Source organism: Clarias gariepinus, chromosome 17 (assembly GCF_024256425.1).
Source record: "Clarias gariepinus isolate MV-2021 ecotype Netherlands chromosome 17, CGAR_prim_01v2, whole genome shotgun sequence".
Classification (NCBI taxonomy): domain Eukaryota; kingdom Metazoa; phylum Chordata; class Actinopteri; order Siluriformes; family Clariidae; genus Clarias; species Clarias gariepinus.
The window spans coordinates 18667549-18683666 of NC_071116.1; the positions used below are offsets into that span (position 1 = coordinate 18667549).

General features: G+C 37.8%; 1 protein-coding gene across 2 annotated transcripts in view; it reads right to left on the minus strand.

Moving 5' to 3' along the window:
• slc12a2 (solute carrier family 12 member 2) overlaps positions 1-16118 on the minus strand; it is a 62181-nt gene that overhangs the window by 20619 nt on the left and 25444 nt on the right. For both annotated transcript variants that reach the window (XM_053515966.1, XM_053515965.1), the window contains exons 2-14: positions 13188-13307; positions 11851-11926; positions 11307-11402; positions 7299-7438; positions 7102-7212; positions 6909-7017; positions 6685-6809; positions 6496-6580; positions 5624-5781; positions 5424-5531; positions 4138-4261; positions 3934-4035; positions 309-464 (exon numbers count right to left, since the gene is read on the minus strand). In XM_053515966.1, the coding sequence (XP_053371941.1) occupies positions 309-464; positions 3934-4035; positions 4138-4261; positions 5424-5531; positions 5624-5781; positions 6496-6580; positions 6685-6809; positions 6909-7017; positions 7102-7212; positions 7299-7438; positions 11307-11402; positions 11851-11926; positions 13188-13307 (1510 nt within the window). The remainder of the gene's footprint in view (positions 1-308; positions 465-3933; positions 4036-4137; positions 4262-5423; positions 5532-5623; positions 5782-6495; positions 6581-6684; positions 6810-6908; positions 7018-7101; positions 7213-7298; positions 7439-11306; positions 11403-11850; positions 11927-13187; positions 13308-16118) is intronic.

Sequence of the window (16118 nt, forward strand, 5' to 3'; positions counted from 1 at the left end):
GAAACTCATATCAGCCAGGAAAAAAAATATTAAATATATTAAAATATAGTCTGATGCATCAATATGTGCTCAAGCTCAAACACTGGCTGCTGAGAAAAAAAATCCTGAAGGACAAAAAGCATTGACTTAGCCAATCTAACAAACTGACCCAGTTGAGCAGCTGAACAGAAACTGGATTAAACATTCAGAATTACAATATAAAAACACACTGGGAATATGGAGAACATGAATAATTAATCCACATGAACAAGGCTTGATTATACTCCTGATTCTTATGCATGGGGAGAGAAATAACTAGTTAGACTGACCTGGCTTTTTGTAGTTGACGTAGATGTAGAGGGATAAGACGATGACGTTGGTCAGGAGCGCAGCCCACCAGTTGATGACGAACATAACTACGCAGCAGAGCACAGCTCCAGCCAGAGACACCCACATGTTGTAGTACTTAAAGCTCGGCCTCCATCCTGTCCAACGCACGCACCAATTAGTACGTACGTAGATATTCAGCCATGCATCCTGCCTCCTCATAACATATTACTACAAGCTTATTTTTTGTGCCACAGTGGGCTCTGAAACTTTTCTTCTGCATTTTACTAGATAATTAACCTAAAGAGAGTACCATAAATAATTGTTACCTGGATTGTGTGTAAAAAAAACAAAACAGCTAAAGTACTGTATGTTAAGATTTTTTTCCTATTATTTTAAGTCGACTAAAGTCAATGATTCAATGACTTTGGCTGGCTTTTCACAGGCAGGGTCACATACAGTATTCTAACTAATGATATAGTTGCATGATATATCTGTATAATCATAGGGTTACAACTATAAATACATAACTGTTAAAAATGTACGCCTTTATAAATATATGACGATATAAATGCAGAACTAAAAACCTAAATCAATCTATCCATCTATCTATCTATTCATCCATCCATCCATCTATATACACGCCTAACTTTATGCATCTATCTGTGCATGTGCATTAAACTATCAACATAACTATAAAAAACTAACTGTGCAGCTGCAGGATAACTAATTAAATGCATAACTATAAAACTAACTGGATATATTCTTAAACAAATAACTGTATAACTATTTAAACTTTTACAGCCTTGCATGCTACAGTTGTCACTCAAGTTAACTTCGCTACGGTGAGGATCATGTTCAAGGATCAAGGATGTTCGAGGATCACTTAACATACTGTAACCTGCTCATGCACTTCAGACAACTTCTATCTTGCATGACAATCTTTTAACTACTTTTTAAATCTTTTTCCTCTCTCACTGCAATGACTGCTGAACTAATCAATACACACATATACAGTTAATTTTTTTTTACTATTAAGGACAGTGATTAATTGCTGCAATCTAATGTTCCACAAAATAAAACCAAAGTAGTGTACGCCAGATTAAATGATCTCCTGCTGTAAACATCGCATGTCTTTCTTTCCATCAGACTGATCCTTAAAAGAATAGATTCAGACTGTGTGATATAATATGTAGTTAGCTGTTCCGACAAATGTATCATCAGACTGCGACAGTTTAATATATCAGTGCCACAATTTGCATAAGCATGAATACGGATTTGGATTAAAATGAGTTAGCATCAGTTAGGATATATGAGAGGTTACAGTAAATAAATGGGTTTCTTCGACAAGGAGCTAGTACTAGGCTAATGGGATTTTTTTTTTTCTTTTTTAGTAAGGTCAAGCAATTACACAGCTGAACTGTTATACAATAATGCTACGAGAGATACATGACATAAAGGGTACATGTGGTTGGGGGGAAAAAAAGCTGAATAAGAGCTCTCCAGTAAATGCTGTACCAATAAAAAAAATAATAATAATAAAAAAAAAATAGTAATGTACCCTTTACGTGCATGAAACTGTGGACATATAAACGTCATAGTTAGAATGAAGGTATATACCTGGTGGTCTTCTAGAGCTTTGGTATTGGAGGTAGAACAAACCTCTTTACACAAGGAATAAATGTGTACTTAAAATATGCTTGAAAGACAAATACAACATTGACAACCATTTCAATATATATTTTATATATATATATATTTTATATATATATTATATATATATATATATATATATATATATAATATGATACTGCGCAAAATCTGCTCTATGCTACTGTTATCATCTAGGCTGTTTGAACCACAAAAGTAAAAACTATAGACATTATAATACAGGCATCGTTCAAGTCAAACTGGGACTTGTAAGGAAATTTTTCAGGAATGAAGGCAGAAAAATGTTTGACGTTTACAGAACACTTGAGGCGATGGGTCGTAGTAAAACATCCGAATCTGCAACTTCTAGGATGAAAACATTGTTTTCATCCTAGAACACAACTTGTACATTACAGGAACTCGGCTGGGAGTTATTGCCACATCCCCCGTACTGTCCTGACTTCGTTCCACATGCCATTTCCACAAGCTTGAGCCATTAAAGGAGTTCCTGGGAAGCCAGCCTTTCAGACGTGAAGCAGCCACCCCAATTATGGCTCCAGGTGCTGGAATTTTTTTCCTTGATGTCCAAGCGCTAGTAAGACACTTGGATAAGGCAATAGTGTAGCCAGGGATTATATAAAGATATAATGGTAGTTTTTACTCTCATAACTGTGTTCTGTTATCCCGCACAATCAAAAGTTCCGGTTTGACTTGAACAGCCCTCATATATTCCCTGATAAAAGGGTGGGTAGTTTGGTTTTTATAAAAAATTAAAGATCAGCTAATGTAACTAAAAAAAAACTTTTTTAATATATATAAAACTATAATATAGTACTTTCCTATAGAAATATATTACAAATAGACATCAAACACTGCTTTCACATTGTACCATAATTTTCTGTGCAATAAAACCTGAAAAGTTTACTTAGAAAAACATTGATACAAGGTAAAAGAGACCGCAGATTTTTAAAATCAAAATACTTGTGAACTCAGAACTTTAAAGACCACAAACTTTATAAAACCAATATTTTTGGATGTAAGATATCCATACAGAACGTAATGATATACTTAATTTTAATACTAGGTAACTCTATTATTCTTATTTATTCTTGCCTGAACAAAGTTGACTATTAAATTATTAAATGAAAAAGAAATTAAACTAAATGTATTTTCCAGTACTCATGGGATATCTATGTCTATAGAGAACAAGAAAATCATTAAAGAAACAAGAAGGAACAAGAAAATCCTTAATTAAGACTTAATTAAGAGTTAATAAAATCTGAATTATAGCACATTGTACACATTCATAAATGCAGCCCTTCAACTATTTAAAGTTCTGGACACCCGAAAACTAAAGCACTTATTGCTCTATTTTTACAAAAAAAAAAAAAAACCCAAAAAAAACTTAGCTTAATATAGTTATTGCAACAAATCACACTGAATAATTTAACTGTCTGCTATTTCTTTTTGTTTAATATTAAATAACTTTGATTTAATTTTTTGATGGGAGGTTCCACAGAGGTCAAATTGTTCCCTAAAACCTTCCAACATTAACAACATTATAAAGTTTCTTAGTAACATAAGTTTGCTTTTTGCTGTTTAACTTCTAGAGAAGGAAAAAGGAAGATATATAAGAGAAGGATGTTCTGCTTTTAATTATTATTCTAATGTAAGCAGTAACAGGAACCAATTTGTTTTGTATGATTATTCATAACTATAAACAGATCAAAATTATACTGCTTTTAACAAAAATAAATATTTATTATTAAGGGACTTCCTAAATTTACACAAAAATTTTGTTAAAAATTCTTAAAAAAAAAAAAAAAAAAATCCTATCAACAAATGCAACCTAAGATTTTAATTTTTCTTGATAATAAGCTGGTGGAATTTTAAGACGAAGTCACATTCAAGTGTCGCGTCTTTTTAGGAAATATTCAGTGTTTGGGTAACAGGCAGCTCATCACAAACCAGACTTACCGGGAGAGTTTGCCAAAGAGGCGTGGAACACTGAGAAGTTGATCAGGGCATATGAGGCCAGGAAGAAGTTCGAAATGATTGGTGCAATGACATTCAGCTCGGCTGGATGGAGGAAAAAAAAACGGAAAAAGGACACATTTGTAGAGGATATTTTTAAGTATGAGGCTTAAACCTGCAACCTACAGTAGTAGACAGTCTACATACCAATAAGGATGAAGGCTATGGCAATGCCAAATGTAAGAAAGTAGCCACGCAAGGGTTCATTGTTCTTGCCGTAGCCTTTACCAAAACCAGCAATGCCAGGGTAAATATTGTCCTTGCATAAAGCCTGAAGAAACAAGAGCATCAACTTGTGATATAAAAAGCAATATTTTAAATAAAGATAAACATTAGATAAAAGATTTTGAGGGAACAGATGAATGCTATTTTATTTACTTTTTTCTTACTATAGAGTCACTTTGGATTATTAACCGATGACGTAAAATCGTGTCTGCTTCCGATCACAGGAGCACAGACTTCATGTTGTCATGTTAACCTCCGACACTGAGCAGATGCTTCCTGTGCTGATGTTAAGTCTGTCAGGTTGTGATGCAACACAGCGTTTCCAAAAAGGACACTTCAGTCACTATCATGCTGCTGATTTGACTCAGCAAGCTAAATTTTGTCACCAGCACTTTGCCATATATTTTATGTCTTTATACTTTAACTACAAGGTAAATTATATTAAGCAGATATCTGACTATTCACAAATGTATTCACAAATTCACAGTGTAAAACCTGTGCCAAGCTGTGTTCATATCAGATGGTCCACTGTGGCGACCCTGGCTCCTCGATAGGAGCATCCAGACGACCAACATATAATATCTCATTTTTAATAATAAGCATCGGCAGATGCCTGAGCATATGAATCCAATTAACAAACAGGCACATCTGCAGGCAGCCCAGCGCTGTACAGATGTAGCTGTTGTTTTTTTTCTCCTTTACTTTTTATTAGTCCCTAAAGAACATACAGCACCCGTCAAAAGTTTGGACACACCTTCTAATCCCATTGGTTTTCCTGGTTTTTATTTCTTACTGAACACTAAATTAGAAAGACTGACTGGTACTCTATATCCGTAAATAAACGTTATATTACGTGTGATGAATTCCAAATACGTATTTTAAATCTGTCGAAGAGTCGAAGTGTCAGACTACCAGCAGCCTGCTCACTCCCTAGCAAGGACAGGATAGTATTCGACTGTAATGCGCATGGAATAAAGAAATACTTAAAAATACCAACCTTGACCTACAGTCTTTAACAAATGTATATTTAAGTTGAACACTTTTGTGCATCATTTATAGTTATTAAACTGTTATGTTTTATTAGATAAAGAGGACAAAAGTGGTCAAAGTGCTCGGATTTCTAAAAATCGGCATCGTCCATAGAAAAACCCAGATCATTCGCCCCATGACAGTATTATAGTACAGCTGCAGAGAAATTAAATGCTTACCTGGAACACTTTGGGAGCGCTGACCAGAGAGGCCAAGGCAGAGGAAAGAGTTGCGGAGAAAATGCCGGCTGTGATGAGGGGCCCGAAACCTGAGACCACACTCATAATCTTTTTTTGGGGGAGAAAGACAGGGATATTAATTTCATCTCATTTAAACTATGTTTATTTTTCTCTCACCAATACGCGTGGCATAATCTTACCTGAAAATCATTGTGGAGTCCATACTTACAAATGGACTCAGTTGTGTTAAAAGGCTTGCAGGAGGAAAAGTCATAACCAAATGAGCATTCAGCACCAGTGCAGTTTGGCCTTGTATCGTTGACCTTAAAACCTGTGGCATCTCTCACAATGCAGGCTCCTTTTAAGGGAAATAAAACAAATTACAATTACTGTACTGGCAATCAATTTAATTTTTTTTTAACGATTTTAACAATGAACATACGACACAAAAATCCAGATATTAATATTTAATGCATACAGTTATAAGGGGTGTTCGAGTCAAACAGGGACTCATTGAAAGCATTAATCTGGATGACCTTTACAGAAGACCTCAATCACAGTACAGTGATAAGACTCTTAACCGAATTACAACATTTTAGTGGTGCATACGTTTAATGAATGCGTATGTCCTTAAATAATGACCCCAGCCGAGGTGACTCGGAGCCGACTGCAGTCGTTCATGTGAACAAGCAGCGAGTGGAGCGTCTGAACCTTGATAATCGATGGATAACTTGTCACAAACTTACAGAAGTGACACATCTGTCTGTGGGAATTTTTAAAAGTTAGGGCCATTAAAGGAGTTCCTGGGAGGCCAGCGTTTCAGACGGCAGTCCGATCTGGCTCTAGCGTACTGAGAAAACTCTGCCTTGATGGTATTCAAGTACCAGTGAAACACTTTGAGAAGTGCTTTAGTGTAGCAGGGGATTACATAGAGAAAGAAATTTATGTGTGTAAAAACTACCCATTCATTGATTCTGCGAAATCAAAAGTCCTGTTTTGACTTGAACATCACTTCAGTTGTATTTAAACACATGGATAGAATATAGTGCAAGCTCCACTGGATGCCATTTACCTGCACTTATAGCAACACCTATGTAGACGATGCCTGTAATAACAATGGCTAAAAGTGTTCCCCTCGGGATCGCCATTTGTGGATCCTAAAAGGAAAAAAAAAAAAAACAAGCATAAATAATGCAAACGCTCGGCCAGGTCTTTGCCAAGCAGCTCTCCTAATTTGCCTAGAGCCGTTTTTTAGACTCACCGCAAGATCTCCTGAGATGTTAGCACCAGCCAGAATGCCAGTAGCTGCTGGGAAGAAGATGGCAAAGACAGAGAAGAAGGTTTCTCCTCTGAAGTCTGGTATTAAATTTTCCAGCATGATACCAGCTGTAAAGGACAGAAAAATAACATGAATACGTGTCAAGAGAAAACTTTTGCGATTATTATTACGAGCTAAGTTTGTGGATAAAAAAAAGACTGTCATACAATTATAGCCGAAGAATCCTTGATAATTCTTCACTTCAGTTGGAATGAATAAGCCGATAAAGTAGTTGAAGATGGCAGTGATTAAGATGACCAGCAGGAAGATCTGAGCCTGTGATTGAAAAAGCATAACGGTACATGTTTGTTTTCTCTTTACGTGTCCCTTTCATGTACTCATAGAACCAAAGATTCTCACCTTGGCCTCCCACTCCATGCCTGCCACGGAGATCCCAAGCAGGATAATGACGGTGAGGATTCCTACGATTCGGATGTCATTAATCTGATCGAGCATGACGAGATTCGCTTCCTGGAACGATGAAATCGCAGATAAGTCAACCCTTTATTCATCCTTTATTATTATAGAAAGAAAAAAAGAAATGTCAAATTTCTTACATGAAGCAGCTCAACGACAGTCTCAGCAAAGCCCACGACGTACATGGCCACTGCCACAGCGTTGGCAAAAGCAAAGATGAGCCCAATAGAGCCACCAAACTCGGGGCCTAAACTTCGAGATATCAAATAATATGCCCCTCCTGCAGACAAAGAGAAAAACACCAAACACCTAATTAAAATTAGTATAATTTCTAAACTAAAACTATGAGAGCCAGGTTCATCATTGTGCTTGATGGTTTTTTTTTTTTTAAATGCAGTTGACACAATACTGGAACAGCTGAACTTCATGTCCTTAATATAATGATAGATCATTTTTGTTTTAATTAACTACATTAATTTTTTTAATTCCATACGGGTTATTTCATAGTTTTGAAATCTTCAGTATTAGTCTAGAATGTAGAAAAAAAAAAAAACACTAAGGAGAAAAACATTAAATTAAAAGGTGTGTTTAAACCTTTTAAAAAGTAAATAAATGAATAAATATGCAAAAAAAAAAAAAAAAAAAAAATTACTTTTAGCCCACTGTCTCGTGTTTGAGAAAACCCTCTGTAAGCACCATCATCTATCACAGGGTGTATGTGATCATAGCGAATGTTACATTTTATTAACATACTTGTCCTGCAGCTTTGCTAAGAGTTTTAACATCTTGCAAACTGAACCCTGCAGACAAAACACTAACAGTACCGGCTGAAACCAAAACTGGTCCTGTCCATACAAAACCTGACCTGATGGATGAACAGATCGTGCTGTAATCTTAGAAAATATAAATATTCCTGTTACGATATGGTTACACTACCGTGCTGAAAACAAAAACAAAAATCTGTCACGGAGTGAGTGATATCGGTTTCAGGGTTGAGTACTGCAACAGAAGAGGTTCGGCAACACCCCGTTGATGTTTCCCACAAAACCAAAATCCATGTGCTTCCCTTTTCCTCTAGGCAAGTTACAGCAAGCAAGTCACCTCATGCCCCAGCCTGTGAGGGTCTTGAAGTAAATAATTATACAGTAGTAATGCTAACAGAACTGGAGCCGAGTGTCAAATCTTGCCAAAAAGAGATTAAAGTGAACTGAATTTTGCCGATAATGAATGAAACGCTGATAAAAGTACAGAATAGAAAGGTGCCCAAAAATCTATTAATGTAAAGAAACAGATGTCCAGCTTTCCTTCTATAAAGTCTACTGATGTTAGTCTGCCATTTCATCTCAAGTCCAAAGGGAAAGCTCAGGATGCAGACCCATTAGGTGTCAATGCAAGTGATGGAGGCCTTAGGAAGCATTAGGTTAGAATATAAATCAGACCTATCGGAGAGAGAGGAGAAACTTTGGGAGTTGCCAAATCAGCACTTTGGTGCATTCTTAAAAAAAGTAGGAATGCAACAATGAGCTCAGTATCACCAGAAGGTCTTAAAGTGATAGTTTAGGGTTTACTAGTCTGATCTAACTCAATGGGACTATAATCTACAGTACTTATATGAATCTCAATTTTTCTTTAAAGGAAAAAAATGTAAAAACCCCAAAGTCCATGAAAGACAAGGTGATAACTGCAGAAACGACCAAAGACCAAGAAAGAGAATGTTCCCAAAAGACTGAGTTAGTCACATGATCTCAAGCCAACTGAGCATGCTTGATGACAAAACAAACCTTCAGTTGGTAGAAAGCCCCACAAACAAGCTGAAAATCTGGCAAAGTACAGACAGGAAACTCGGCAAACACATTTGCTGGTTTCCATGGCATGGTCCGTGACTTCAGACAGTCAGTGATGCCAAATGTTCTGCGTCAAAGGATTGAAAATAATTGGATAATTCTGATTGTTAGTTTGTCTTATTATTCAGAGCCTGAGAAAATGCAGATACTTGAAAAACAAAATCCATTCCATCAATTTATATAGTATAAGGTCAATCAAGAATCCAAAATCCTTTGGTAACCCTATTCACTAGGCAATACTGTATACCCAGAAATCTCATACTACATAAACAGTACTTTAGCGGCAGCCATGTTCAGTGTATCTCAGTTGTGAATGGGATACAGTGTGCTCCAGTATATCAGAGGTCACTATGCCGTTCTCATGATCTTCCTATTAGTGTAGTATTGACCTCAGCCTCAGCCATGACCCGCTGTCCTTTCACGTTTCACCCAGTGCCGCATGCCCAGTACATCGTCTCCTCCTCTCGAAGCCTAAACACTTCCTCAATTGATATGTTGCCTTATGAAAATATCCTTATCACATGCCACAAAGTAAATGCACACCTTAACCCGGCTTCGTCCATCAGCACTGCGGCAGTGTAATTTAGAGCAGAATGACCTGGTGTCGACTACAAAGACAGGGGCTTATTCATTCTGTACTTGACCTTAGACACGCATACTTGTGCTTATGCAATAGTCTGACTTACCTGAAGGACGTGATGACATGCTGGATTTCAGCACAATAATTAAATTTACTGGATTACAAACACGGGGTAGAAGTTTTATACATATTTTCCGTAAAAACCGGGCACTAAACTGCTGCAGAAATAATATACTGTAATAAAATACCATATACAGTATGAACTTATCGGCTACTTCATTAGGTACAACTTTTTAACCACTTCAATCAAATCGCATTTGCATGTAGACGGGGGAGAGGTGGTGATTAAATGACTTTGAACATGGCATTGTTGTTAGCGCTAGACAGGCTGAGTTTTTCTGAACCTGCTGTTCTTCTGGGATTTTCACACACACCACCATCTCTAGGGTTTACAGATAATGGAAAGAGAGATGATATCCAGTGAGGGTCAGACCTCTGGGCGAGACTGCCGTGTTGATTCTAGAGGTCAGAGGCAGAGCCAGACTGGTTCGAGCTGATAGAGTAACTCCGATAACATCTCATTACAACTGAGGTATCCCAAAGAGCATCTCTGAACGCACAACACGTCGAACCTCGAAGCAGATGAGCCACTCCTGTCAGCTAAAAACAGCAAACTAAGGGTACAATTAGGATGGGCTCACCAAAATTGATCCGCATCATGGACGTCTAACTGATGAATCTGCAGCAAGGTGATGACGGACCAAAAAAAAAAAAAACTGAAGGAATCATTTGCTCGGAGATTGCTGGTCACCAGCACATGGCATTTCAATTCAGAAGCTCAGACGTATAAAATTGTTATTTTTTTAAAGCTACAACTCCTACAAACCAAAATGTTTTGCTTTCTTCCTTCCTGCTGTTGAGACGATTCAGGATCAAGTCTTGTCCTTATTGCAATTAAATCACACCAGATCTCATGGAATGTTTTCATGCCATGAAGAATTAACGCAGTTCTGACTACAAAGGGGTCCAACCCAGTACTACCAAGGTATACCTAATGAAGTGGCCGGTGAGTAAGGTTTTACAGATGAGAAATTCTGAGATGTATTTTTACATATAATAAATATAGAGCATGTGAACTGATCTCACATACTTCCATGCATTTTTTTTTTCCCATAAACATCAGCATATATTTTAAATGAAATTCTGCGGGGACGGAAAAGTGACGTGAGCAGCATGAGCAATGAGAAAGTTTAACAGTGACGTCAACTGCCATATATCTGCCGCCTCCAACCTCAGCTTGCAAAAAAATAAATTAATAAAAAGAAGAAAATAAATAATCAACCACTGTGAATGACAGAGAGCCAAGGGAAACATTAGTATTTATATTCATACAGTATATATAAATAAAGAGATTGACTGACACACAAACAACTCTCGGCCTAATAAATCGTGTGCACCATAAGGATCAGCTTGGATATGATCCTTGAAAATGATTCATAACTAACCAAGAACATAAAGATCCTGAACACTGAGCCATCACTCAAATCACTGAGCAGCATGACATTTACAAAGCCTTACTGCGAGTGGATTAAATGCCCTTAACCATCGCTATACGTCTTGTACAAGACCTCATAGTGAATGATCTGTGAAAGTCCTGCTGCTAGCTCTGCAGTTTCGGACGTCATGTCAAACGTAGCGTGATAGTGCACTGTGAGCTTAAATACCTCCTCGCACAAAACCGTTGGTCGCTATGGCTGAGGTGGAGCAGCCTGTGATGGAGGTCACGACGGTTGCCATGGTGATGATGATGCAGGTGCACACTGTGGAGAGGAAATAAAAAAATAAAGGAACGTAGTTGTATTAGTATCAGAGCATGGAGGGACACAAGTCTTTCCAAAGAATGGCCAGGAATTTTAAAGGATATTAATCTGCGATTGATTGGCTGTTAATAAAGCATTTTTGGGTCCTTTAATAAAGAAGATAAATAAAACAAGTGATGAATTTCTTAAGACGAAAAATTTATAAATAATATTTTTTCCTGCGCAGCACATCGAACACTTCTTATACTTGTGCAGCTTCCAGCAAATCACACTTTCTCCAAGTTGCTGTCTCAGCTAGGGAACGTGTTTGAAATTCAGCTACAGGTGTCACCTTAGAGCAACGTTTAGCATGGGAATGCAGAACAGTGACAGGGTGATGGAAGGCCATGGAGGTTGTGTGAATTAAGATGCTAATTCACAAGAGCTGTACGGAGACAGCGAAACCTACCAATTCCAGCCTGGCCCACGATCCATGTCATGCGGATGAAGAGCATCACACCCCAAATGTTCAACATGCAGCGGACCTGCGCAGAGGAAGGATGGCGGTTAGGTTTTAATGCAGACAACCAAGCAAAGCCCTTCTTTTGTCCGTCCGCCCCCCCCCCCCCCCAAACCTGAAAACGTGTCCCGTCCTATACACCCCATGATGATGTGTTGCATTTGGAATGGTATGACGTCAGACATGATCACTTGCTCCCGAAGACTTTAAATAGTGCCTCTTTTTTTTGTGCGTTTTTTTTTTTTCCATCGCCTTGATCTGGTTTTAGTGTTTGAGTGAGTAGGTGGAAATGAGGGTGATGTTATTAACAAGAGGAAGCATGGCCTGCAAATGTCAAAATAAAAAAGGGTGACAAAACCCAGAGATTATACTCGTCCTTGACAAGTCGAGCTTAAGCTCTGTTCTTTCTCTCTTTCTCACAGTCTTAAATAAAGGATTTCTTTTTTTTTTTTTTTTTAAACAACTTCTGCCTATTTTCAGACCATTAGTCGATTGTCCAAGCAAAATTTCTATTCGGCATTCCTTTGCTATTTGGTTTGCTTTAGTTTCATCAGGTTTTTAATTAAACAAACCAAGAAAAAAAACTTGGCTGAGGTACAAACATGCATGACGCTGAAAATGTATTCATAACACACTTTGTATTCATTAGTCAGATTTATCACCATTTGTACAAATGCACATTTACAGTTAAGTTAAAAACAAATTGAATTATTTAAATATTTTGTGCATCACATCATGTTCATTTGATCGGAGATTTCGATACAGAAGCTCGAACATATAAACAAAAAGAAATTCTCTAACTCCTACAATCCAAAATGTTGTGCTTCCTTCCTGCTATTGAGTCATTACAGAATCGAGTCTTGTTCTTTTTGCAATCAAACCACACCGGATCTCATAAGTATATTAGACTGAACGCACCTTGCCAAACAATTAGCAAGTCTAAAATAATAATAACACAAACTTCTAGCATCAGCTCTGAGCAAGACGGAACAAGTGGTTCTGATGAGTAGCGTAATTCCCATCAGGGGCCAAAAAAATAATAATAATCCTAAGTAGCGTGCGACTCACACTCATTCATACTGCAGAGCTTTTTAAAGCAGCTCATCTCCACAACACTTCTACCATGAGTGTGTTAGAACTACAAAACAAAGATCACACACTCGGAATTAAAAGGCTGTTAAAACATCAAAGCATTTTTTTTGTTTGTTTGTATTTTCAGCTCAAGTTTCTATTTCCATTCAGATATTTTTGGATGCTACAGTATAAGCTGACGTAGAGACATTTACCAGCACTCCTTTGACCCATCCAAACTTCACCACCCCTTTGGGCTCGGCTGCCTCTTTGGCCGCAGCCTCTTCAGCAGGAGTCAGCTCATCACCGTTGGCAAATCCGTCCTCAAACGGCTCCTAGAACAAGAAGAAGGTGGAGGGGGTTTCCAGTATTAACAACAATGAAACAATGAATAATGAAATTACTGCACCAGTAATAAAAAGTGATACGGGAAGCATGAGGAGTGAAACCTAGTCCTGACGGTTAGTATTAGGACTGGAATCTGTGATACCAATCAAAAAGTTTCAGGAAACTCATTAGGGACAGGAATCACCAGAGAATCACCCAATACGATATCACCCCGATACCCAGGGGCCGATACAATTTCTATTGCGATTCTATAAGCATTTAAATTTTATAAATATCCAAATATTTTCAAACAAAAATAAATTAAAAAATAATTTAAAAAATAATAAAAATCCATTAAGATTAAGATCCATTAAGGTTAAGAGTCCGTATGGCACCCTCCCGACTGAATGGTGGTAAAGGCCTAATGTGGGGGCCCCCTAGTGCCTGGGAGGAATTGGACATTACTAAGTTAGGGAGAAAAATCGGGGGAAAAAATGCACAAAAACAGCAAAGTAAGAAAAGAAAAAAGAAAAAGAAAAGAGTCCGTATGGCAATGCATTAACTGCCACGCAAAAAAATTGCGACTGCATAGACGAATCAATTTTCTCCCCATCTCAAATGTCCATTAAGGTTAGAGTGCACACATTATCCTTAAAAGGGCGGCCGTGGTTTAAATTACTAATCTGTTTATATTGTGACAAACAGCATCGACTAATGTCATTGGAAGACTTCACAAGCCGATAACGGATTATAAGGGGGTGGAGAGGATTCAAATTTAAAATCAATCAAAGTTAAGTTTTAGATATTTTGTGTCTTTAATAAATACTTTTCAATACACGGTCATAATGTATGTAAATTTCAATAATTTAAGGCATGTAATTGGACCATAAACTTTCATTGAGCACTCACTGGAATACTTGGAAATTCTAAATATCAAGTCTTGTTTTGCAAAATCATAAAAGTTCACTTTAAACTTTTTTACTGTTAAATTTACTGTTGCACATGAAGGTCAGCGAAGTTGCCATATACAGTACGATTCTTTGCACATCTATGGTAATATATACTTTTTTTTTAAGTGTATATACACAAAAATACAAAGTTAAATGTATTTTAACATAAAAACGTACAAAAATACTTCCTTTCTACAAAGGTGCTTTGTTTCATGTAGTACTGTACGGTACTGTGGATGCCCATGTAAGTTACCAAATGTGTCTCTTCAACCGATTATGAGCTTAAGACCACCTGTGTATCAGGTGTTAAAAAATGTAAAATAGCACACCAGGTGGACCTTCTTTCCCATAAAAGACTATATACTAAAGATTAGAAAAAGCAACAATTAATAAAAAATGCTCAAGTCTGTCTCTCTTCTTTAGTTGGTAAATGTACAAAAAGAAACAATGAATTTACAAATAATGGTTTAAATGGTTTTAAATCCAGATAAGGTTGTGCTTATATAACTGGATTCATGAGCGGACAAACCAGAACCAAACCAAACTCCATTCATCACCACAGAGAGAACCATACTCATATATTCAGTGTATGTTCCAGATCAGATGAAACCTATTCTTAGACTAAAAGGTATTTGTGTGGAGGATCCCCACTGCCACAGGCATTCAGCTCACACCAAAATCAGGCTTAGTTTGTGTTTAAACACGGCCCTTAATAAAAGCACTGCTGTCAAACTAATTCTCAAAAATAGCTTGGAGATTCTTCTCATTCTCTCACAGCTTCCTCAGGCTCATTCCATCCACCCGCTGCCACTTCCGTCCTTCCTTCTTTGTCAGAGTCACCACCACACACACACACACGCAGGCAAGGTTATCCATCCTGGGATCTGCAGAAGGTCAAACACAGGAAGACTCCCTCCTGTGCCGGGACAATGCTCTGACGTCGGCAGCTGAGCTCCTGCCCCTCTGGGAGCACCACTGTATGCAAGAAATGATGGCCCTGCACTCCTAATAAAACTGTCTCCTGGCAACAACACACAAGGGGACGCCTCTTTTACAGCCACGCTCTATAAAAACGAAGTTTGTCTCTCAGTCTCATTAAAAAAAAATAAAAGAGACTCAGACAATAAGGCAAAGCACGGAGCGGTGAACTCACCAGGGCTTCTCGTGGGATGGGCGGGGCCACCAGGCCACCAACACACACACACCTACTTTGGGCCAACAATCAATCAATCATCATTTTAAATGAACGTGACCCATATTTACGGTGCCAATATTTCCACCTGCCTTGCAGAAGAACAGGCTTCAAATCCATGATAAAGAATTTCAACCACAACTCACAGGCCAGGATGACAGTGAAACCGTCGTAAAAACCTGTGCCAAAACGTACTGTATACGCGGGTCAATCGATCCACTGCGGTGTCCCCAAACAAGAGCAGTCGAAAGAGGAGCACCATCGTTTCTGTGAATGTCCACTCAGCAGATTGCGTTGTCAATATTTTTACATTTGAATGGAAACTTTACTATTGATCAATGGATGATGCAAACGTGCCACAGTTGCCGTGAGGATGTAGCATCTGTTGCCATGGTTCAATACAAATGTGTGTGTGATATTAAAGGGCAAACTAGAGTGCAACAAACCCGCAACTTCAAAAGCATTTCCTGCACTGATTCATTTAAAGGAAGTTGGCACACTACCTGGCAGTAATTCTCATCAGACTCCAAACCACCATTACAGTAATGACATCAGCTATTTATTGCGAATATAAACGACCTTGGTAAAGACATGCACTTGTTGGGTATGGCTGTTAGAAGGCTTCCTCAACTTCCAGCCAACGTTAAACATTTTGGCATTTTCTCAAAGGTTTTATG